This window comes from Aplysia californica, unplaced genomic scaffold, assembly GCF_000002075.1.
Source record: "Aplysia californica isolate F4 #8 unplaced genomic scaffold, AplCal3.0 scaffold00136, whole genome shotgun sequence".
NCBI lineage: Eukaryota > Metazoa > Mollusca > Gastropoda > Aplysiida > Aplysiidae > Aplysia > Aplysia californica.
In genome coordinates this window covers 1,213,912-1,240,231 of record NW_004797406.1, presented here as the reverse complement: position 1 = coordinate 1,240,231, position 26,320 = coordinate 1,213,912, and the positions used below count along the sequence as shown (strand labels likewise).

The window sequence follows — 26,320 nt, the reverse complement described above, 5'->3', positions numbered from 1 at the left end:
TGTGTGAGTGAGTGAGTGAGTGAGTGAGTGAGTGAGTGAGTGAGTGAGTGAGTGAGTGAGTGAGAGAGAGAGAGAGAGAGGAGAGAGAGAGAGAGAGAGAGAGAGAGAGAGAGAGAGAGAGAGAGAGAGAGAGAGAGAGAGAGAGAGAGAGAGAGAGAGAGAGAGAGAGAGAGAGAGAGAGGATGACTGTTCGAGAGCAATTATGACATTGTTTAGCAATGCCCACCGAGCGCATTTTGTTCTGCCGATTTTTGGCCCCCGCCGCGGGGGTGTTTCGAGGGACGCACTAACGCAAAGGTTGTTGTCTTCAACTCGCTCACACGCCGCTTCTCGTGAATGGATATGAATGAAACTTGGCAGCCAATCAGAAAAGAGGTCAATCTCGTAATATGCAGTTTGACAACTTTGTACCCATCCAAGAAGCAGTCGAAAACGTTTGCGAAAGTGGTTGATGTGGTGCGCTTTGAAGGTTTTTCGGAGCTGTGACTTGTCAAACTGACTGATACGTTGTACACCATTTTTCTTTATTCCCTTAAAATTTCATGCTTCTGTGTTTAGCGGTTTTGGCGTAATCTTTAAAAATGTGGGAGTAACTAAGGAAAAAAGCGACATTGTCATTTGCGCGTGCTGGGTGAACGGCCGGCGGCGTGGAAATTTCCACTGAGTGACGTCATCAGCCATCGGTCGCCTCGGGCACTACAAACGAGGCCCCGCTTATGTGAAATGGAAAGGGGGGGAAGGATACTTGAAAACTAAACGGGGGCCTTGATAACTTGCGTTTTTGTTGCATTTTAGTCACAATACAATAGATGTAGTCATTTTTATTTGCTTGATTGCATGACAGAAGAATAGAAACAGAAAAGCAAACATCTTGAGAAGTGGTATGGCATTGTGTTTGCGTTATGAAAGCCTATTCCCCCCTCTTGGGAATGCACACACTTGGACTCGTCCTGTGTGCTCTGTTTGGGAAAAGTGAGGCATTAAGATTGTTATTAAAGAGTATGGTACTTATTTAGTCCAGTCTGGGAAGATAGTCCCGTTTATACATTGTTATCGTTCACGCGTGCATGCGTGAGTGCGTGCGCGTGCATGTGTGTGCGCGCGTGAGAGAGAGAGAGAGAGAGAGAGAGAGAGAGAGAGAGAGAGAGAGAGAGAGAAGGGGGGGTGTAAATGTGTTACATTTATTGTATAAGTTGTAGCCTACACATGCGAAATATTCCCATGACTTGTAAACTATATTATCTGAACGCATCTTAATCTACCACACAATAGGACACTGTCCAACAATGGATATACACAGAGACGATCTTATTTTCTATAACAAAGTATGCATGCTTTTACTAGTACAAAACTGGATTTATTAGTAGCTCTCTACTTACATTTTTGTGACAAATTGATCCAGAATATTGCTTGGCAAGGAAGAACCTTTTATGTTGCCAAGTTTCATTCAAATATCATGACTTTGGGAGAATATATGACTGATAATCTTTGTAAATCTGTAAAGAACGCCACTTTTTTACCTGTTAATGTCTTTACAACTCAAAAAGTATGACAGATATTAAAAATCTGACTGCATGACTAAATTCTGCATTAAAAAATGTACTAGGCTGCTAAGTTTCATTTACATATTCCAAGAAATAGGCGAGCTATGACAAATATTGTCTCAAAACGCACCGAAAAAGGCCAACATTTTTACCTATATAAAGGTCTTCATAACTCAAAAAATAGGATAGCTATGAAAAATCTGAAAGCAGGACTAGATTCTGCACTAGAAAATGTACTGGGTTGCCAAGTTTCTTTTAAATACTCAGAGAAATGAGCGAGTTATGACGAATATTGTCTCAAAACTCACCAAAGAACGTCCCATATTTTGGGGGTTTTTCATAAAAGTGTACCAGAAATTAATTGATTAAAAAATCCGTAACTTTTTTGTTTATTGATGGATTTTAAAAATTCAAAAAGTTCTATGCTCAGTGAAGATAAAGCTACAAAATGCACCTATTTGCAAACATTTTCTGGCAAAAAAAGGATTTTCGTGATCATTGCTACATTGTTCTTTTCTTCAAATTGTGATTCCTCCAACTCCAAAACGGAGGAACAACGATCGTTCATCGAAAAGACGGCGCTTTTTCGGTAGTTCCCACCCCGCAATTGTTATTCGCCTGTTTTGGCCTAATAAAAATGTGGTGGGAGTTTTCAGGGGGGCATGCCCCCCTGAATTTTACCATAATTTGATGTTTTGCAGTTGTTAGGTTTGATATCTTAGCTCGCATCAAACGTATAGATCTCGCTGTAGCCTACTAAAAGCGTACAATTTTGTCTGTGGGCAGTGGAGAGAGAGAGAGAAAGAGAGAGAGGAGTAGCGCGAGAATTTCCGGGCAAAACAAAATGGCGACCCACGTAGTTCGGCTCGATTCGAAAAGTTAAATAGCCGTAGCATCTTTGTAGACAACCAAATTAATTTACTTTTGTGTTTTAACATCATTTTTTAACTTTGTTTTGGTCAATTTGATCGTCCACACTGATAGACAGTATTCAGAAAGAGACAGAGAGAGAGAGAAGAGGGGAGGAGTTGATCTTGCGAGAACTTCCGGGCGGGTGAGAATAGACTTCTTTTTAATATCTCTCAATGGAGAATCTCGGACAGGTAGATCTATTCATTAAAATTTTGTCTTCCCCAAATGTAATTTTGAGTCAATAATTTGCCTTGCTGCCCGTTTTTGTAATCACTGTTACTGTTAAAACAAGAAATACAGTGGTTGCCCGGCCCAGCCATAAGGCATAAGGCCTAGAGATCTGATTCTCCAAAACCCTACATCTCCTTGCACTACGATACTTCAGGAATATGAGCACAAAATGTCAATCAGTGACACACAGAAAGGAGGGTCAAATTGGTATGATTTTTTTTTTACACCACTGTGAGTCTCATACTCATGTTTAGGCAATGGCTCTTCTAGAAGATCTCTATGCTATGACTATGACTAGATTTAGATCAAGCAGTAAATTATTAGACAATTAGAAGTGGCAATTCAACTCAGGTAGCCAATCAAGAGGGCACTGGCGGAGCTGGACTTATACTGCAATATTCTTATATTCAGTAAGACAGTTGTTATCAGATCAGTTCATATTCTATTTATAGAGGCAAAGGCTATGAGATGTGTGTCAAAATGCGACGGAAGGAAAACAACAAAGAGATCGCACCTTTGTAATGAACTCTGAGGTTATTCTGGGAGAGTCCAATAAAACTGAATTTGTCTTTGGGACTCCAAGAACGGGGTAGAGGTGTTTCATCTTCATCTAATGCAGGATAAAGTTGCTTTAGTCGATCAGTGCTGTCGTCTCCCGATCCAGAAGAATCGCTTTGAGACGAAGTGCCCGTCGCCATTTTGTTCTCTTTCGCTCTCTCTGAACAGTCAGTGAACAGTCTCTCCTGAGTCTTCTCTCTCACTCAGCTGAACGATCTAGCCCGGATGTGACGGAATCGAAGGAAAACACTATTTTGGGCGACGGGGGCTTTCATTGGTCACAGGAAAAAATAGTATCCAATCATTGACGAGGTAGAGAAAATGCTTGAGTTGCGCACAAGGAAATTAATACTTGGGCTGAAACGAACAAAAGCTTTATCTTAAATATCTTTTCGGAGACAATAGGCTTGGCCTACCCCTATTCGTTTCTGCTTCAACACATAGGCCTAGATCTAGATCTACGTCTAGGACCAAAATATAATTCAACCAACGATCTTGAAAAATACCCAAAATAAACTTCTTAGGTAGGCTTTATAAAAAAACGCTTCTGTTCGGTTTTGTCAGGACACCAAGCTGATTAGATCTAGATTTAGATCTTGATTCTATCATGTTGAAAAAAAAGTCATGTTCCTCCACTGCTCGCAGATTCTTACCCAGAACCTCCAGTCAAGTGCACCAAAGTTGTCGTCCGTCAACGGAAGATATGCCTATATTGTGTCATTTCGAAATTACCCCATACTCATTTCAAGGAACGTGATTATATATATATATATATATATATATATATAGGCCCATATTACCCCAAACTCATTTCATGGAACATATAGGCCCATCATAAGATACCTTAATTTCCCTAGATCCATATCCAAATGAAATAGCCTAGGCCTACCGATAGGGCCTTATATAATAAATTAATTTTAAAATGTATTATTATTTGGTAAGTCAAATGCAAGAAAGGTGACCCGGTGGGTATTAAGGCTTTTGGTATCGTCAACCCTTTAAAGCGGTTGTAAAACATGTGGTCTAAAAATAGTGAAAATAAACTAGATTCTAGAGACTAGAGGCAAAAGAAATGTCTGCCATGCAGTCACCGGTTTTGAGGAGAATTGGGGTAAGCGGGCGGTAGCGTAAAAGGCACTTATATAATAAGTTGCCATATAAAGATAACACGGGTTATAAATTAAGAGATGTGATCTCACCGAATAGGAGAAGAGAATTAACGAAAGAAGGCTGAGACTTGCGTGCAGGTGGCAGCTTAAAATTATGGTCATCTCAGATTAAGGGTTTTTCCACACATTTAATTAAAGAACAATGATACGCCTAAACTTGATATCGCCTGGGGAAAATAACACATACTACACACACACACACACACACACACACACACACACACACACACACACACACACACACACACACACACACACACACACACATATATATATATATATATATATATATATATATATATATATATATATATACAGTGTATAATATATATATTATAATAATTATAATAATAATAATAATAATAATAATAATAATAATAATAATAATAATAATAATAATAATAATGATAATAATAATAATACGTGGACGTAAGAAATTCAGAAGATCCGCAGAAGATGTAAGAGTCTTCACGAGCGCCGATGTAAGTTCAGGCCACAACCTTTGGAACTTAAGAATTATTCAGTTCAAATTGGCTCAAGGCTCAAGAGGATGGGGCATGTCAGTAGTAATTTAAATGGGGTCAATATATACAGTTCCTTCAGTCGAAACTGCGAGAGGTTCAAATTATTAGCTTGACCCTTGACCGAATTCCAATCTTTGACAGAGCTGATTTAAGAGGTGTGGGAGAGCAAGAGCAGATATGGGCATCAGTCTTATAATTGTACAATACAACTTGCAGAGACAAAAAAATAGCGGGGGGAGAGAGAGAGAGAGAGAGAGAGAGAGAGAGAGAGAGAGAGAGAAGAGAGAGAGAGAGAGAGAGAGAGAGAGAGAGAGAGAGAGAGAGAGAGAGAGAGAGAGAGAGAGAGAGAGAGAGAGAGAGAGATTGAGACACAGAGCTAGAGAAGGCACAAAGTGCGAATCTCTACAAAATACATGTACAGGATAGGAAATAGAAAAGGGCAAAGATACTATATGTGGAGAAAAAGGACCTCAGTCCAATCGCCAAATCGAAGCGTCACAAGAATAATATACACAAGTCAACAATGAAGTGAATTAAAGAACTTAAAAGCAAACCAGAGCAGATTATAAAAAAAAGAAGAAGAAATAGCGGAAATGGCAGAACAGGCAGCAACCTTAAAGGAATCTATGATGCAACAAAGAAACAGGTGGGAGGTATATATCAAATGGAATTGCCTGTTAAAGACAAGCGTGAGAAATGTCGACATGAGAAAAAATAGCACAACTAAACAGATGGACAGAACACTTCAATTAGGTACTTCTTTACAGCAACAAATTATAATACCCACTGGATATATCGCCAGCTGAGAGAGAATTAGAAATAAATCGTGAACATCCAATTGAGAAAGAAATCGCTGAAGCAATCAAAGAGTGGAAATTATATGCTCTACCGCCCAAGGCAGTGAAGTGAAATACAATGTAGCTGAAAAAAACGTACTTTTGGCTATTTGAGAAGATTTGGACAACAAAAGAATAGTGGGACTTATGTTTATAATGTGATGAATATGATTAAAGTTACATATTATAGGCCCTATCGACATTGATTGTGTTATGATAAAATATCGGCAAATATACACACACGCAATAATAATAATAATAATAATAATAATAATAATAATAATAATAATAATAATAATAATGATAATAATAATAATACGTGGACGTAAGAAATTCAGAAGATCCGCAGAAGATGTAAGAGTCTTCACGAGCGCCGATGTAAGTTCAGGCCACAACCTTTGGAACTTAAGAATTATTCAGTTCAAATTGGCTCAAGGCTCAAGAGGATGGGGCATGTCAGTAGTAATTTAAATGGGGTCAATATATACAGTTCCTTCAGTCGAAACTGCGAGAGGTTCAAATTATTAGCTTGACCCTTGACCGAATTCCAATCTTTGACAGAGCTGATTTAAGAGGTGTGGGAGAGCAAGAGCAGATATGGGCATCAGTCTTATAATTGTACAATACAACTTGCAGAGACAAAAAAATAGCGGGGGGAGAGAGAGAGAGAGAGAGAGAGAGAGAGAGAGAGAGAGAGAGAAGAGAGAGAGAGAGAGAGAGAGAGAGAGAGAGAGAGAGAGAGAGAGAGAGAGAGAGAGAGAGAGAGAGAGAGAGAGAGAGAGATTGAGACACAGAGCTAGAGAAGGCACAAAGTGCGAATCTCTACAAAATACATGTACAGGATAGGAAATAGAAAAGGGCAAAGATACTATATGTGGAGAAAAAGGACCTCAGTCCAATCGCCAAATCGAAGCGTCACAAGAATAATATACACAAGTCAACAATGAAGTGAATTAAAGAACTTAAAAGCAAACCAGAGCAGATTATAAAAAAAAGAAGAAGAAATAGCGGAAATGGCAGAACAGGCAGCAACCTTAAAGGAATCTATGATGCAACAAAGAAACAGGTGGGAGGTATATATCAAATGGAATTGCCTGTTAAAGACAAGCGTGAGAAATGTCGACATGAGAAAAAATAGCACAACTAAACAGATGGACAGAACACTTCAATTAGGTACTTCTTTACAGCAACAAATTATAATACCCACTGGATATATCGCCAGCTGAGAGAGAATTAGAAATAAATCGTGAACATCCAATTGAGAAAGAAATCGCTGAAGCAATCAAAGAGTGGAAATTATATGCTCTACCGCCCAAGGCAGTGAAGTGAAATACAATGTAGCTGAAAAAAACGTACTTTTGGCTATTTGAGAAGATTTGGACAACAAAAGAATAGTGGGACTTATGTTTATAATGTGATGAATATGATTAAAGTTACATATTATAGGCCCTATCGACATTGATTGTGTTATGATAAAATATCGGCAAATATACACACACGCAATAATAATAATAATAATAATAATAATAATAATAATAATAATAATAATAATAATAATAATAATAATAATAATAATAATAATAATAATAATAATAATAACAACAATCATAATAATAAAGATGATGATAATAATAATAATAATAATAATAATAATAATAATAATAATAATAATAATAATAACAATAATAATAACAATAATAATAATAATAATGCTGTGCTCTTTACATTGGAAGTGTTTGTTAAAAGCGTACGTGATTTCTAAATTTATATACTTTTAAGAAATACATTTAACTCAGTTCGTGCAACGCTGGCATGATGTAGGCTTATGACATGTAGCCTACCTTTTTGTTGAATTTCTCTCGACAACAGCTTTCGCTTTCATGAGTAAAAATCACACAAGGTAATAGGCTATTTAAATTGTTACAATGCCTTGGGCAAATTTGTATACACTGAACTCTTTTCACTCCTTCACGTATACCCCCCCCCTCCTGCGCTACTTTCCTGTCTTTTAAAAAATCTTGTTATTTTTTTGTTTTGCTTTTTTGGTTTTGTTTTGTTAGTTTACTGTTTCTGTTGCTTTTATTTTTTTAAAGTTCATTTTTATTTATCTCTTTCTATTTCATTGGGGGCGGGCATGAGCATAATAGTAGGCAGTCTGTTCGAACGCATGTCTTTATTGTCATTCTAAGTTGGTCTTAATAGTTTGCTTAAAACTCTCTGGATTTTTTCCTTTCTTAGAGCTCCTTGATTTACCGCCACAGCCCTGTTATACCCGAAGTGTGGCGACTCACTCCCGCCTCTAGCAATAACATGTTTCAAAAACACTTTTGCAACATTGATACAGATTTACATACTAAAAAACCCCAACAAAACAACAACAGCAAAAAAGAGGTAAAAGCGAGGGCAAGAAAAAAGTTAATAGACTGCTGGAAATCTAAACCCATCCCCTCCCCCTAAAAAACAGAACTTGCAAAAAAATCTATGCCAGCGCCCATATGAACTGGCAAGTTTTGCATTGTCATCTTGTAGGCCTTTGTTGATTTCGAATCATTTGGCTGGGGACGGTCTCGACGGCATCAAAATAATAAAAGAATCAAATTGGTTGTGCTCCCTGGGTATTATGGGAGACGTTCATGTTATGTGTGTGTGGGGCGGGGGGGGGGGGGGGGGGTTGCTTTTCGATCCACCCCTCCCCTATCTGAGTCATTAAGGTTTGCTCAAGTTTGCTGTGCACTCTTGTGTCACACTGACTTTGGCTGTAGGCCTACTCCCGTCACGTTTCTGCTGCACTCTGGTCACGCCCCCACTGTAAGTGTATTCTGATCTCGTCTCTGCTGGGTAGTAGAGAATCTTTGTTCTGGACATGCTACTCCACTAGCCTTCTCGTGCAGTGGGCTTACCGCATGACGTCACTCTGTCGAAGAAAGAACGCTTAATTTAAGTAGGATTTTGAAACATAATTCTTTCTCGAAGCGGAATAAACAAGAAGATGATACGTTTACGCACTAAGATGATTAACTTCTAATCTTCTGCAGTTTCATTGCCCCCTTGGGTTTTATTGAATAATAACGGGTGTTTTGAAATAATATTGACTATTTTAACAATTCAAGTACAATGTAATATACACCCCTGCCTATAGTGTAGTCGTGTTCCGCTGTCGCCCAGGAGAGACACACGTTCGATTCCCGTCTCGCTGAGATTGTATCAGAGAATTTGATTGTATCATGGGTAATCCTGACAAGCACCTATAGCCTATAGGGTCGAAGGCCGCCTCGTAAATCATCTGAATGGCATCGATAGGAGCGTAAAAGTAAAACGTTTCCATTAACATTTTCGAAACCATTTTGTGAGGTTGTCAGTGTGCTCTGAAACGATGAAACGCCTGCCTGTACAACGACAAGATCTGATAATTCACCATCTATACATAGCATAATCCGATACCCTTGCTTGCTTGGATAGTGATTTGCAAGACCCACAGAGGCGAGACTCGGCTTCAGAATCGCCCGCCGCCTTCCGATCTGATCTCTTTCTGCAGCCTTTTTTTCTACTGCTACTCCCTGGCTCCTTAACTGCTGTCTTTCACTTTCAGCCACGTCCCTGAGCTTTTGGAAGGAAAGGTCTAGTCTACCTCGCCTTCTCGGACAAGGGTGAAAAATCTCGGTGGTCCCGAGTGCAAGTCGCGCACGTTAAAGATCCCTTGGTGGCCTAAAGTCGATAAGAGTAGGCAAAATTCAAAAATTCCTTCCGACTGAAAATGTTTAATGTGTCCTGCGCGCTCATATGAACTTATGCAGTTGCGAGCGCCGTAAATCACTTACCAAAAGAAAGAAAGAAAGCACAGAAATACTACTTCTCGCTTCACAAGGAGTCATGTAACACAATCATTAATTAAGAGTAAGGTAACAATTCAATTATTGTTCGTGTTAAAAACATATTTCTTGCAACTCAACCAGGCGCTCTCTTTGCCCACCCATTCCAACCGCTTCTATAAAAATACCGCTTCCTAGAAATTCATCCTTTAGTTTGAACTTTGGCTAGGCCACAGAACTTTAAAATATCTTACTTTCATAATATTAATTTTTCTCATATTTGTTCTCATATTTCCTGTGCACTGATGTTGTCTGATTGTCTGGCTCTAATTTAATTCGATTAAATTTCCCACTAATTTTATCAGTACAATGCTATGCAAAATGTTGTTGAGCACATGACGTGTAGTGCCTTGTTGCTATTATCATAAATCGAAGGACGCAAGATACGTGCGAAGCATTGATTTACCAATTTTTGTTCAAGCGAACTAAGCGATGAACGAAGATCTCATTTCCGATGTGGAACTCATTTTTATTTAGAGCTGAAATAGTGGTGTTTCCGTCCCAAGAGCCAAAATGGTGGCAAAATCAATAACAGGAAATCTACTACTACAGCAGTCAGAGATGAAAGACCCCCTTTCACTTTCTGCATTTTTGTTTCTATTCAACGGAGAAGATGTGCTTTGATATCATATATTGTGGAAATATATGGCCTTTTAAATAGCATAGCAAAGAACTTTTTGTCATGTTTCTAGCGTGATGTCGATTGAGGGAACGAGCTGAATAAAAAAAATGTTGTGAGTCTGACTCTGACTTTTAGTTTGCGCTTGATAATTGATGAACTTGTCACTGGCTTGTCTGCAGTTTTTCTGAGTCTGATTAACAGGGAACAATTCCAAACGTCCAGCCTGCTCTGTATGATACATGAATAGTTTAGAGCCTGTACTGTATATTTCTCTATGTGAGGAGTTTGAGGATGCTCTGTTCAAATTTGTGATAGATAATAAAATATAAAGGTCTAGAATCTAGATTAGAAAGTGTAATTTTCATTTATTTAGTGGTGATTAGGACGTTCTCGCGGTGCCCTGAATGAAGTTTGTGCATTATTAAAGCTTTTCTCTGGGGCTGCACTGCAGTCACTTTAGTCTACTTTAGATTACTGTGAATTGTTGTTTTACCTTTTCAGTGACAACACTATCATCATCTGTTTCTTTTATTTTTACCGAAGTGACTATTTCTCCGAACGAAAATCTTGAAATCAATCTAGAACTCGTAGACTGACTGGGTGATGGGGTCACGAAGTGTGAAGTGGGGAATCTCAACGAAAGTCTTGATGATGTCAGATTTCCAGTGAAAAGGAAACCGTTGTCAAGTTAAAGAAATAAAACCTGGCGTGAAAACTGATGATTGATTTGAGAAACTGATACTGACACCAACAGAGAACAGCTCACTTGGCTTGTATTCTCTATTGCAGTTGCTAGGGTTCTCGACACTGCACTTCATGAACCCATCGCCGAGACTTGCGGCTAAACGTAGAACGACGCACCTGCCTGGTTGCCTGCTAATGTACTTAATGTGATGTCATCACATCCTTGGATACCCAAAGACTATTTTTAGAAGGTTGTTGAGTTGAGAATCTTTGAAAATACTGCATGGAACGACATATTGGGTTAGTGGCTTGACGTATCGTATCCGTATCGATGTGTTTCGCACGTTAAAATTTCTCACTTGGACATGAGGGAAGATTGCTTAGATTGTTGATGCTCAGAACAGTTAAGAACACTGTTTACTTGAACTTGAAATAAAAACACGTTAAATGCAAAGACAATAAAGCGCGCAAAAATTGCCGTAAAGGCCTCGGAAGATTACCTCGGGCCCGATAAACAATGCGCAGTAGAGATAAGCAGCAGCATCTTCGGAACACCGCATCATATCACATTACCTGTATTCCTGGAAAAACATCGCTCCAGAGCGTCATGCCTTCAAAGATCTTGTAGTGGAGAATCTTTGGTGCCTTGCAGTTGTCTATATTTAGATGTAGTCACATGATCGGAGGGGTATCCCAGTCTGACTTCACACAAGATGGCCATATTGCCAAAAAATAGTTTGTGTCGTTCTACGTTTAGTCGCATGTATCGCCGAGTCAGTCTATGAGTCCTAGGTATAGATCTAGAGTTTCGTCTTCGCCATCGTACAAGTGGCTAAGTGGGGTAATTTACGATAAAGATAAAAGAAATGGATGTAAGTGTTGCTGCCGAAAAGGTAAAGCAGCAATTCACAGTAACTTGACTGCAGTGAAACCCCAGTAATAGTTTTAATAATACACAAACAAACTACTTTCAGGGTGCCATGAACATAGCCTGCAGCTGCAAACTACGTTCACGGCACCATGAAGCGTGAAAATAGTCACTGCATTTTCATTTTTACAGTGCAGTTCAGAGTCCCAGTTAGTGTTTTATATGTTGCTTAGCATGCTCAGTATTCTGTGAACTGCTTGATGAGGTGACTAGTCACCATGAGCTTGGAAAGGTAAAATGTTCAAATACTATAGCAAACTTCAAAATTGGAAAGAGAACCCACATCAGCTTTACAGTACTAAGCTGTTCCTGGAACAGGAAATGATTCAGTAAATGTACAAGCTTGAATGACATGTTGTAATTGTTTTTGAGTTCCCAAGTCAGTGATTGACTGAATGTTGATTGAACGAGGTGATGAGAAATTTTGAAGAGAGCAGAATAATCAAATGGTGAAGTGATTAGTCAGTGGACAATGTGATGACAGACTAGTGAAAGTCAAAGTGATGATGATTGTTGTGCTTTGATCTTTTCTCTTTTTAGGTCTGGTGACAATGAGGGTGGATTTGTTTGAGGTTCGTCTGAACAACTCCAATTTCATCTACATTGCTGGTCAGACAGTTACAGGAAGTGTGGTTATTAGGCTCTCGAAGGCCACCTGGATTGATAGTGAGTTGACCAGTGATAAATATATATGATTGACAATAGACACAAAATCCTTTTTTTTTTTTGGTCCTCAAGACTGGCCCCATCATGTTTTGCAATTATTTTTTTTCAAGAGACCAATCATATTGTGTTAGAAAAAAAACCTTTCCAAAAGATGTGTATAATACTATAGTTTAAACTATATTTCTTTCTTACAGACCTGTCAGTCGTTTCTAAAATATTTTTTTCTCAATAAAGCATATTCAGCTGTAGTTTTGTTTCAATTTTTATCTCAAAAGTGGTCCAAAGTCAGTATCTTTTTCTTTCTTTTCTCAGCGATCAACATCAAATTTTGTGGTCGTGCGAAGTCAAGATGGGATGTGTCTTATGGAGACAGTTCGAAACGCTACCAGGCAGACGAGGTGTACATCGATAGTGAATACTGCCTCTATCAAAGCGAAAGTGAGGCTCACTGTCTGCTTAGAAATGTGACAACTGATTATTGTAACATTTAGAGGATAAAAATGACCTCTCTTCACCTCCTGTAATGTGAGACCATCTTGTGTAACATTTTCTTTTTTGATAGGAGACATCAACTTTAAAATGGCAATTGACACCAGTTGCTATGCGACATGTGACTCCACCTCTGTTACATGGTCTTTTATGCTACCCATTTTTGCAAGCATTTATAACCTCAGATAGCCAGCAGTACCTTACTTTGAATGGTTCAGGACACCTTGTTTTACCTTAGTATTATAACATTGTTTAAAAACAGCCCAAGGAGGAATGAATGGGCTGCGCTTTACCTCGTGGGGGGGGGGGAGATGGGGGGGTCCTGTGCTTCCTAGAATCAGGGAGTGTTTTTACCATGTGTCTCATACTGTATGTTTCATGTTGTCTTCTGTCTCTTCTCTGTCAGACCGTGTGGACAAGCATCCAATCGGCACCCATGTGTACCCGTTTGACTTCATGCTCCCGCCAGACGTTCCTTCATCCTTTGAAGGTCGCCGTGGTTATGTCAACTATGAGTGTCTGGTCACCATGGACCTGGGCTGGAAGGGCATGATGGAGCGGGAGCAGCAGCTGACTGTCATCCGCCACCTGGACCTGGCCACCCTACCACATGCTGCAGTATGCTATACCATTTCACCTTTTCATTGTGCTACATGCTGCAGAATGGCATTCTATTCTTATGCTGCTGTATGGCTTGTTGCTGTTCATACTTCTTAGACTCTTTCCGTATCTCGTCACTCTGCTTCTCGTTGCTGTACTCTGTGCTACTTTTCTGTTTCCTTACTCTCCTCTTCCTGTATCTCACCGTTCAATCACACTTCGCTGTATGGTATGGCACTCCTTCTTTTCACACTCTCCCATACTGCCTCTTTCTTGTCGCACTTCACTTGTACCTCCTCTTTCTTCTCATCTTCTGGCACAGCGTCCCTGTTTCCTGCTTTTGCCGTACACTCTATATTTCCTCACGCTCGTGTGCCTCCTCTTTCTCCTGTCTCTCAAACACATCATCTCTCTTCCCATGATGTGAGATTTGTTTATCTATAATGAATTGTATGTGGAGGATGGGTGATGTGTCTATGTTCATAGAGGTTGTTTTTTTAAATGTAGGCAGGATGATGTGTCCTTTGAAAAAGGAGGATTTTTGTCTTGTTTGTGAAGCTATTGTATGTCTTATATATGTAGGGTTAATGTTGTGCTTAAAAGTTGATTTGCATTGACTTTCATCAGATGCCCCAGAACCTGCAAGAAGAAGAAATGTACGAAGGCTGTTGCTGTGACTCTGGTACCGTCTCAGCAACCCTACGGCTGCAGAAGAGTGGATTTGTACCTGGCGAGCCAATGCAGTATGACATACGCGTCAATAATCAAGCAACATCCACCATCTATGGAGTCTCTTTATTCCTCGTTCAGGTACAGGACTGTCAAATATGCCTTTCTGTCGCCCTAGTGATTTCTTGTGGACACTTTGGCCTCATGTACATGTGTAGATATGGTTGTGGAAAGGGTGTGAGGTCAGTTTTACTCACTACAGACTAGTATCACCCTGAACAATATATTTGCGTTTTTCAAGATGGGTCTGTATACACATTTCAAATCTGTCATTAATACCTTGTGGGAGAGTGGGGGGGGGGGGGGGGGGGGGGGGAGAAGTAAGAGTACAGGTGTGCTTTAAAAAAAAATGAAAGCTTCTGTGAGACCTTTAGTGTTTAGTGCCAGTTGCTTTTACTGTGAAGCATGATTTGTACCAGCTGGCTTTGGCCATCAACATACCTTTATTCGTAGAGTGATGTCTATGAATATTGATATAGTCACTCGCACTGAATCTTGGAAGAGAGTAAGGTCAGCAGAAAGGAAATTGTGGAGAAGGAACAGGCTGGTAAAGAGGAAGTTATAGATGGATGGGGTCGACAGAGAGGGGGGGGAAGGGAGGGAGGGAGGGAGGGAGGGAGTCTTGTGGACCCACAAAGAGGAAGTCTCCACACAGTCTAATAGGGTGGCTTACCATTGTCTGGATTGTTTGACTGGTGTTTACTGAAGTTGGTCCCAGGATACACAGACGTAATTACAGCCAAAAAGAAGCAGACTAACCTGTAAAAAATTTCTTATTGTCTGAGCATCCAAAAAGTAAGAACTTGATCAGGGGGAAAATTGAATGGGATTTGAGAGGCTTTTCAAGGGCTGCAACTCAGCTCTCCCAAGGAGGTATTGGTTTTCTCATTTTGCTGAATGACTGTTAACACTCATGATACAGATATATAGGTTTTTACATGTCATTGTTTACTTGTTTACTTACGTTGTGCAGGTTTTTCTTTATTACTGTTTTCACACTGGATGCAGACCTAGGTTTTTCTTTTTATTGTATGCACTTATGACGTAGGTCAATATGTTTTCATTATATCCTTTCTTTTGCTCAGGCTGGAGTTCTAGATTTTCTCATATCATTGAGTATGCTCATAGTTTGTTTCCCCAAGGTTTTCTCATGTCACTGTGTAAATCTAAGTTTTGTCATTGTTTACATTCACCTAGGTTCTCTCATATCAATGGAAAAAAATATGAAAGGTACCTGGAGGAGAATAATTAAAAATAAAATATATTGGTGGCAGGGGAATTGTGGAGTAAGCTTAGATAGCTCGCCCAGAACAGAGATCAACAGAGGAAATTTTTGTGTGTTCTATGCTCCTTCTGGAGTGATGGGTAATTGGTTCTGAACTCTTAATCTACTTGTATCTCGTAGCCTTGTTAGTGTTCATGATACAAATTGCTATAAACTTTCTCATTTCATTTTTTTTTGTACGCTAAGAATTTGGGTAGAGGTTTTCTCATATCTTCATTACATATTATTGTGTAAATTTAAGTTTCCTCATATGTCATTGCTGATACTCATGTTGTTATTTTTGTTTTACTAATGTCATCGTGTCTGTGTAGGCTCATGTGATATTTTCGTTTCTTTTTTTCTTTCTTTTGTTCCAGCTGGTCCAGTACACTGGCTTTAGTGACAGCGTATTTTCTTCTGGAAACCCGAAGTACCACAACAAAGTCAACGAGTGGGATCTATTCCATTCAGATGACAAAATCGGAGCAGGCAAAGCAGCGATTTTCCGTAGCCACTGCATCATCCCTGCGGTGGCGCCGTCACTGCTTGAAGGTTGTAACATCATCGACATCACTTATGAGATACATGTAAGCTTGGATGAAAGTTTTCTGTCTACAGATGGCTATCTTTCTTCTGGAAATAGGGATAAAAATAGAGGAAGTTGTACGTTGTTAATAATTTTATGGAGACAAAAGTCAATTTCAGCAGTGTCCTATTAGTAACATTTCCAGACACGATGTACTATGACCATGGCCTCTCTGGACATTGCTGGTTGAAAGGGCCTCTTCTAAAATCTTATGTAATCATTGGCAAGAATAAAACTCAACAAAATAAGAGAAAACGGAAAGTTTCCATGCGATTTTAATATTGCTATGTATTCTTTCTGACTATTTCCCATCCCTACCTGTTATCAACCCTCTAGACACTAACACAATGTAAACCTGAATACTCTACAGTACACATGGTATACTTATTTATTGTGTATCGAGACAAACCTACATCACTTATGCATTTGGGATTCCTCAATTTACTTCATGGTTGCTGTCATTCACTTTCCCATGGCTTCATAAGGCAAGGATACCCAAAACAGCACCACAAAATTCAGTTTACACTGATAAAGGGTCTGCATTGTCGGATTGTTTTCCTCTGTCCTCAGCTGAAAGTTCCAGTGGGCTGGCGGACAATTCACATCAACTGTGGAGTTTTCATCGGCACCGTACCTCTAAGACTCCCAGAACCCACTGGGCCGTCCGATGTAGATACTAACCATTCTTCCTTTGATCTTGACATTTCTTCATCTCCACCTGTGAGACCACAGTTTGAACGTAAGTTGCGACAACACTTTTACAGATGGAACACTTTAAAAAAAAAGAATGAGCAGAACAGGTGAACTGATAGACTTATTGAAGTTCTTTACTGTATGAAATAATAGAGCGGGTAAAATACTTGAGTAGATAGTGTCTTGACCAAATAATGTATTTATCACACATTAACTTCTTTATCATTTCAAATTTATGTGAAATGCTTTGCTAATGAGGTACTTCAGTAGATGAAATCCTTCAGACAACTACAGTAAATGAAACACTTCAGAAATACTTCAGCATATGAAATACTTTAATGAGTTAAAATTACTTCAATAGAGGAAATACTGCTGCTGGTGAAATACTACTGAAATATGTCTATAGATGAAATGCCCAAGAAGGTTTTCAGCCAGTGAAAAACTCAAGAAATATTACTGCAGATGAAATGCTTCATTATACGAAGTATTTAAACTATACTTCAATTTTTAAATAGATAGCAAAATTATATGGTTTGATAATTATTAGCCACTTTATTAAGGTTAATCCTTTTTGGGGGTTTTCCAAGTTCCCGCAATTTAATTTATGATTATCAAAAAGCTATTAGAGTGTATTAGCGAAGTGAGTGATGTTGTGTCTGTGAAACAGCTGGGCTACTTAATCTGTGGTCAAGAGTTGTGCCTGATTGTGATATCAACTCATTCTTTTCTCTGTGTCTTTTCCTTAGTTCCTCCGTCCTACGAGGAATGCGTTTTTGGTCGCATGGAGTCTCAGGAGGGTACAGAGGAGGATGATATTGATGAGGGAGGTCGTGCCAATGTGGACTCTGGTGGGGGTCCCTCCACAGCCGCCAGCCGTCGCAGTCGCTTCCATCGACTGCCCAGCTACCCTTACTACAACAGCGAGCACTTCACTGACACCGGTGCCTACATCACAGCCCCTCCTCCCCCACACGGCAATGAGACTCCAGTGGCCTTTGTCCACAGCAGTGGTCAGACTAATACGTACCCCCTGCCTCCCCCTTCACCTCCCCAATCTCCGCCCCCACCGGCCCTCCCCACAGGCTACAGCCCATTGTCCCAGAGTGAGGGGGAGGCTCTCTCATCACTGCCACCCCCGCCCAGCTACGAGTCTCTACACCAGTGAACGAGTTACCTCACTGTCTCTTCTCCAGTGGCCAAACTCATGAGTCATCCTGCTGTCTCTACTTCTTGGATCAATCAATGATTTGTCTCATTCTTTCTTCTTTATTGATCAAAGAATGAGTCATCTCACTGTGTCTTCTCCACTGACCAATGACTGAGGTATCTCACTGTCTGTACTCCACTGACCAATGACTGAGGTATCTCACTGTCTGTACTCTACTGACCAATGACTGAGGTATGTCACTGTCTGTACTCTACTGACCAATGACTGAGGTATCTCACTGTCTGCACTCCACTGACCAATGACTGAGGTATCTCACTGTCTGTACTCAACTGACCAATGACTGAGGTATCTCACTGTCTGTACTCTACTGACCAATGACTGAGGTATCTCACTGTCTGTACTCTACTGACCAATGACTGAGGTATCTCACTGTCTGTACTCTACTGACCAATGACTGAGTTATTTCACTGTCTGTACTCTACTAACCAGTAAATGAATTATTATCTCACTGTCTCTTCTTCATCGACCTATGGCTGGGTTTTCTGACTGTCTCTTCTTCACTGATCAATGAATGAGTTATCTCACTGTCTGTACTCTACTGTTCAATGACTGAGTTATCTCACTATCTCTTTTCCTTTGACCAATGACTGAGTTATCTCTGTCTCTATACCGATGACTAAGTTATCTTGCTGTCTTTATATCACTGAATGCCGAGTTATCCAACTGTCTCTTCTTCACTGAACAATGAATGAGTTATCTCACTGTCTCTTCCTCACTGACCAATGACTGAGTTATCCAACCTTCCCTTCTTCACTGACCAATGAATGAGTTATCTCACTGTCTCTTCCTCACTGACCAATGACTGAGTTATCCAACCTTCCCTTCTTCACTGACCAATGAATGAGTTATCCAACCTTCCCTTCCTCACTGAAGAATGATTGAGTTATCTCAGTCCCTATACCGATGACTGAGCTATCTTGCTGTCTTTATACCACTGAATGCTGGGTCTACACCATTTAGTGATTTATCTTGCTGTCTCTTCACCACTGAGTAAGCCTGTGTAAACCTTTGCAGTTTTTTTTACACTAAATGCAAAAGGAATTGAAGGATATGAAATTACGTTTACTTGTGGTTTGCCGTAATTGGAATGCTGCTGCTACCTCTACTGGAGAGAGTGTGCAGATTTTTTTGAGTATGGTATGGGTTGTTGTCAAGGCGCTTGGAAATCCCTCTCCTGTCCCCGTTGAAAACTATTGAATTTTGAATCCAAACAGAGGTGCTATCCCCACAAAGTCAACAATTTTACATTGACTAATACAAGTTTTTGTTCCTGAAGTGTACAGGAAAGTATTTACTGGAAGCAGATGCAATAAGTGATAGGGTGAAAGTGGTTGCTAAGTCAGTTATATTTGATGTCTTGGAGGTCTTATTGTGCCACTATGATTGACATTTGAAGATGAAATTGAGATCTAGTGCCAGAAGTTTTTCATGATTTTAAGCTTAAAATTCCTTTTTGTTGATTTCCAGAACTTTTAGAATGCTGCGTGGCTATGACTCCTGAATAACTTTTAAGTTTACAAATTAAGTGTATTGGCCATAGCGTGATTGTAGTGTAAAAAAACCCTAGTGTTTGTATTTACAAAGTGTGTGTCTTGACCTGGTCTGTTTAAAACAAAAAGTGTCTTGACATGGTGGAATCAGGTGCTTGTCAATTTTTGGGCAAATGGAGTTATTGGTACCATCGTAAGCCTGTTCATTTGTCTTGCTTTTGATGGAAAAATACCCATCTATTTTGAATAGAAGTTGAGATATTTGCGATTGAAGGAGGTGGGGGTGGCCTGGTTTCAGAGGTAAAAAGTAGCAAGAAAATGGCCTCCAAAGTTTTGTGACTTTCATAGCTCGACAGTCTTAAGAAATTGAAAATGTTAATTTATTTGCACCGTTTTAGTAAAGTCCTCAGTGAAATATTTTCAATGGACGTGAAAGTTGTTGAGCCCAAAAACAAAAATTCGATAATAATTGTCAAACTGGCAGAAAGCTGGTATCTTCGATATCATTATTTCGATGAGCGCCTGGTTTCACCACGATGCCTCACAAATGTTTGTGTTTACAGTGTGTACGAGTCTTGACTAGGTTGTATTGTCGCAACTTGTTTGTGTGTACACCTTGTGTCAGTCATGATACGGTCATAATGTTAACGACTCAGTATTTTGTTCCAAAAGTATGTGGGTTGTGTTGAACGGAAGGTTAAGCGTTGATAATATCAGTATCCGAGAAGCGACTCACTTATGACTTACTGTGTTGGCAGCCAAGTGTTTTGCGTTTACAAAGAATGAGTCTTGATATGATCATGATGGTTTTTTTTTTACAAAGTACTGTCGGGCACAGATAACTCAAACATATGAGGGATTGACAAATGCGTTAGATAAATCCATAGTTTTGGTAAACCGATAAACAAAAAAATTAAAGAGATTTTAAAGAGTATCAAGGATAGTAACTGACAGTACAATGGTTGGAATATAAATTACTGCTACGGATTTGCTGTAGCAGATTTGCAGTCTACAGCTTCTTGAATAATGCTGTGTCTCTTTTTGAACCTGTCAAACCATCCTGTGTTGCATGTGAAGTCAAGGCCAAGTTCCTTTGTAATTTTGCCTGCTTTATTAGTCATCAGGATGGGACCAGAGGTTGGAAAAGACACGGCACATGTTTGCTGGAATCATTGAAACTGCTAGCTTGATGTTCTCAAATCTGGCAAAGTGGGCCAGCGTTGTCAGGTTAACATGCTGGCCTTCTTGATTTCTTATTTTATTAAGTTCTTTTGAGAAACATGGAAAGCATTGAATTGGTGATATATTAATTCTTATAAATTTCTGATTTAGTGCTGGAGGACTTTTCGTCAATCTCTGCTGAAATCTGAAGTTTGGTTTTTATTGTGAGTCAATTAACGTTTCTCTTCTGTGTCATCATGAAAAGTATCTGGTAATTAAGCTGGTATCGGCAAAAGGGTAGAAGGATGGATAGTGTGTGCACGTGCAACTTTTCCAGTTTAAAAGCAAGAGAGACAAAGAGAGTAATGCTGATGAGTCATGAAACTAAAATAAATTGGTTTCTATGTCAGATCCAGAGGAGATGTTGACTTCACATGCTTTTTTTTACAGAACTTTTTCGGACAGCCGTCTTTGAGAGAAAACGGTTACGTAACTGTCATCACATGAGACACACACAGACAGAGAAAAATTATGTTTCTAAGCCTAAGCTCGATTTGACTTTTCTGTTGACTGATCCATCCGTGAAGATCACAGAATCTCCTTGTTTGCTATGCTTTTCTACTATCAGGGTCTCAATTTCAGCGTTTTTAGCTCCAAGTAGCCAGTCGCGACATTCTCTTCCCTATGTTGCCTTCACCGTTGTGTACTCTCCGAGCGCATCTTCGACCACGACCTAATCCCTGCCTCTCCTGATGTCTTGTACCTGGCAGCACTCACTGATGGTGTTTGTGGCTTGAGTCATCCATTCTGTGCCCCTCTTTAGCCTTGATGTCATGGGAAGTCTAGGAGGTATCTCATTGCTTCAGCTGAGGTGTCCCATGTGCACCTAAGGATTGCCCTCATTCCTTCATGTTGTAACTCCTCGAGTCGTTGCAGTTGCGCCTTTGGGGGCTCTCGTGACCTTGAGGTTAAGATGTTCGCCTGTCTTTCTAAGGTCCTGGGTTCGAATCCGGGTAGCGACGGAAAAATTTTCTTCTCTAAAATTGTCTCCTTTCACCTCCTTTCCTGCTAGAAGAAGCCAAGGAGAAGCAGTAGAAAGACAGCAGTAAGAAGGAGCCAAGGAGTAGCAGTAGAAAGACAGCAGTAAGAAGGAGCCAAGGAGTAGCAGTAGAAAGACAGCAGTAAGAAGGAGCCAAGGAGTAACTTCTAGTGCCTTACACACACACAACCAACAGGCTATGTGCAATGATGTGATTCAATACCAGCAGTGTGTGTATCATGCTGTGTGGGGGCAAGCCTGGTGTGCTCTGTAACCTGACACTCTTGAAGAGGATGGATGTGTTGTTTTCCACCATGCGTGCAGGGCGATTTAAATTCAAAACAATTGTGGGAAAAAATTTGATTAGGTGTTTCGAGATGGGCTTTTTTACAAATCCACACAGATGTTTGAGAAAACAGTGTTACCAATACAAAGAAAATATGGTGGTTCAGTTTCAGAATGGCATTTGTCTGACTCGTGAGCAATCCTTGATTTTGAGTTTTGCGTGTTTGTGTTATCTCTGCCCGACTGTATGCAAACCATAACTTGGTGATGGGTTACCAATTACTGTGGTTTCCGATGTGATACCCTTTGACGTAATAATTGTAACGGCCAAGAATTCTACTTCAGTGTCTCTTAGGTATTTTTGTTTGATGTCTTATTCGTTGATGGCATTTTTTCTTATTTCTTGATGGTAATCTTTTTTTAAATGTTGGATAGGGATTGTGCAATGTAAATGTATGATATTCTGTGTTTCACAGTCTGTTACTCCAATCTTTTACTAGTCTTTGGTTATTTGACTTTGACCACACTGAGGAGGATTCCTCGTGATTGGTCTAAGTTGAGTAATGGATGAGGGGGGGGGGGGGGCATGTGTTCTGAATGATGTATTCAGCTACCAAATGGTGGGTAGTTGGGAGAGAGATTCTATGCTGTGTGCTCTGGATTACCTCATTTTTTACTACAGTGCAATATTCACGTGTTCCGTGTCAGTTTTTATAAGACACTTCTGCCGCTTCTGCTTGTGGTGTCCTGACGTCCCTCAGTGACCTTTGTTGCCAGTGTCCGTCATAAGCGACTCTTGTACCTTGTCATGTTTTAATTGGTAAATGTCTCTGTACTTTACACTGCTCATAAATCTCAAAAATATAATACCAATGCCTTGGTGAATTTTACTAAAGCAGAAACTCGATGTCACACTATATATTATATATAATCTAATGAAAATGCTTTATATCAGAGAAAACGTTTTTATATGTAAATGTCGTCAGTATATGGTGAGAACTAAAGTATTGTGCTATTTCTTTTTTACTCGAATCTGTTGATTCCGTTTTACATGTGAAGCTTGCCAACCAAAGAACGTATGTATGGAGTTCAATATTCTAGTCAGTGTTTTTTACCCTCTGATTATGTTGATACAACCTATGGTTTGTTTTTATACTTTTTAGCGTTGATAGAATATATGCAGTTTTGATCAAATTTATTGCTGCGTCTGGGTTGCAGTTGTCTGTGAGGAAGAAGAAAATCAATTGTGACCATTATCCAGATGTGAGGCGTGCTGACCGAGTGAGTTACTTTTTGCAATCCACATTGAGAGTATATATCAGCTGCAAATTCACCCAGGAATCATCAGACTTGAAAATTTTTAACTGATGCCGTTTTCTTTAAGTGTAACATGCCTTTTATCATTTCATACTTATAAATTGTGGCTAAAACAGCACCTGGACATGGATGGTCGGTGCCTCTATAAATAAATTATTGATGGTCAAGGTCACTTAAAAATAATTGTACCAGAACTCAATCTATAAATACAGTAAAACCTGTGTAAAAGTAAAACGGCCACCCGTTGTCAAGGAGAAAAATGGCCGTATAACACAGGTGGCCGTCTTAGGCAGGACTGATCAAAATGAAGAAAGCAAACCATTCTCTACTGAGGTCCAAACTGGGGCTGATCTCAGGCTTATTCAAAAGGGTTTTTGTTTTCTTTTGAAAAATGGGGGTTTGTTTTATGTTTAGCTTTCTTTTTGTTGCTGATTTTGTGTAAGGGTAAAGTAAACGAAATATTATTTTATGCAAGTACGATGATGAAGACCGAGTGCCATTGTAAAACAAACAAACGGGTCGTCACCTCTTTGAGAACGAGCAACGCTTTTGTCGCAACTTCATGTCAATGTCCATTCTTACTTTGTTCAGATTTGGTAAACCAAACAGTGACCAGTCACCTCACACACGATTTGTGCACGAGTTGTTGGTGGGGCTTTTAGGTTTTGATGGATCACACTTCCCTCACCAGCAGTTGAACATTGATTGTTAGGCCTACCCATTGGTCAATTAGGGTAGACATTCATTGGAGGGACTAACAATAACGACAGGTCAATGAATTATGAAGGCCTGCCCACAACATGAGGGGCCGATTCAAAATTTATGACAAAGCGTCGGGCAATGAGTGACCACCCTTGGCCGCCTGAGGCAGGTAAATTTGTCCCGGGTTGATAAAATAAGGTGGCCGCGGCCGGCCGCATTGGACAGGTGGCAGTTTTACACGGTTACGTTATATAAGAAAAAACGCAAGGGAGGACATAAAAAGTGGTCGTTTGTACAGGTGGCCGTCATGACTGTATGATGTGTCTATGTCCATAGGGCTAAAATCCAAGAAATAACTCATTTTGTTAGCTTGCCTCACAAATGTCATCAACTAGTATTGGTGTAGTCTAGAGTATCAAGAAGGCCAAGAGAGAAACAAATGAGGAGAATACTGATGACAATAGTGTGATTTTTAAAAACATTTTAAATTTTGGTGGGAGCTTCTGCTTCCGATATCAAGTATAATCTTGGGAAAATCCATAACTTTTGGCTTGTTTTCTTTATTTCCTATTTGCAATTTCATCCTTTTTGAAGCTGCTTTGTATTTTTGTTAGACTCACGAATTATGAGACCGATCAAGTTCAAAAGTACATCGAATGCTATTTTAACTTTTTAGCAAAAGCTTCTCTTGGCATTCACTTAAGTACAAGTATGCAGGCTGTTGAGATAGATCCAGAGCAACATTCAGAGTACTGTGCGCTCAGAATTCTTAATTATGAAAATTGTTTTGGTTAACTGTTAACGTTAACTTGAGATGTTGATCTGTTTCTACCAAGCATCTGTGCATACGCCTTTTGTTTTTGATAAATGTCCATGTTTACATGTTCAATTTTGATTGTTTGCACATGTATGTATGCTGTCACTAAAACATTTTATATATGTGCCGTTTTGGCAGCATAAACTCTGTGTACTGTGATCTTCCCCTGTTCCCAAATCGTAGCCTTCCTTATTCGGATCCAATTTGTATCATCTCCCCTAAATTACAGTTGAACCTGCCAATATTGAAACCTGTCATGACAGAATCTCCCCGCTCCCCCTTTGATAAATTCCTCTATAATTACAATACAGTCAAACCTCGATATACTGCCTACTTTGGGACGAGCAGAATAATGGGATAATACTAATACTGATTGCCATCTTGAGTAGTGGTAGACTGGTGGAGACTAGAGACAGTAACTATTCTCTAGCCTGCCTTTACTCATCTAGGTTTGTTATGTGGGATTGCCATGAGCAGGGGGGAAGGAATAGCAACCAATTACATGTTACAACTTCAGCTTTTGGTTCAATTTTTGTACCCAATACTGGTCAGACCTTGTGCTGCCTCAGACCTTTCACGTAGACTTGAGTGCTAGTCCTTACAATACAAAAGCCTCACGGATGCCCGCCCACGTTTTGGTTGTCTGGATGATTTCTGGCGACGCAAGATATTTTGTTGACAAGCCGAGGTGGTGAAGATTCTACCAGCAACTTTAAAATGTCATTCCAATTTCTTTTTAAAATATTTGCCAAAGCCTAAAAATTATACTGTAACATTTTCAGAATCAGGGAAAATCAGGAGCAAACCGGCGACAAGTGTTAGAAATGAGCCTGATTTGCAGACGCGTGTGGGGAAAGAGATTATCAGGCGGCCATGGATCAGGGCTGTGTGTATTGTGTATCTCTGGTGGCTGGTTCGTTAGAGGTATAGCGGGGCAAATTTACATTCATTTGATTAGGACCATACAACTCAGCGAGTTGGTGGATGACGAGGTGAAAGCACAAAGCAATATTTATATATATAGCGTTTCTTTTTGTACATAGGCAAAACCTGGCAATAAGTGGGGTTGGCGGTACAGTGAGGAGGGGGGGGGGGGGGGGCTGTATAACAAGGTTTGATTGTACTTCTGCCATTGATGGAAAGCTTCACAACTCGAAAACGGACTGAAAAATTCCTTTCCTTTGAGAGGGTTTTGACTGTTGAAGACAGAAAATGCTTTTTGCCTGCACAATTATGATTTGAAACAAAAGTCCCAGTTTTGGTGCCACTGGCGCTAACCTTTTTTAGCTTTTCCACCAGAGGAGAAAGGGAGGAAGGGGGAAGGTGGTTAGTTGTTACTGAGATGGTCTGGATGGTGTGGGTGTGAAATCTCACCCC

General features: G+C 39.8%; 2 protein-coding genes across 2 annotated transcripts in view; one reads left to right on the top strand and one right to left on the bottom strand.

Annotated features, from left to right (window-relative positions):
* Positions 1-3,483, bottom strand: part of LOC101861275 (ran-binding protein 9) — a 31,156-nt gene extending 27,673 nt beyond the window's left edge. Inside the window, exon 1 of the mRNA XM_005096740.3 lies at positions 3,202-3,483. Within this exon, the coding sequence (XP_005096797.1) occupies positions 3,202-3,385 (184 nt within the window). The 5' untranslated portion in view covers positions 3,386-3,483. The remainder of the gene's footprint in view (positions 1-3,201) is intronic.
* Positions 3,484-10,112: 6,629 nt separating this feature from the next.
* On the top strand, positions 10,113-19,805 carry LOC101861033 (arrestin domain-containing protein 17). The gene is made up of 8 exons (XM_005096739.3): positions 10,113-10,377; positions 12,418-12,543; positions 12,856-12,981; positions 13,439-13,650; positions 14,260-14,442; positions 16,003-16,212; positions 16,782-16,950; positions 17,651-19,805. Exons 2-8 carry the CDS (start codon positions 12,429-12,431, stop codon positions 18,067-18,069), a joined length of 1,434 nt encoding a protein of 477 aa, XP_005096796.1. The 5' UTR covers positions 10,113-10,377; positions 12,418-12,428; the 3' UTR covers positions 18,070-19,805.
* Positions 19,806-26,320: the final 6,515 nt, after the last annotated feature.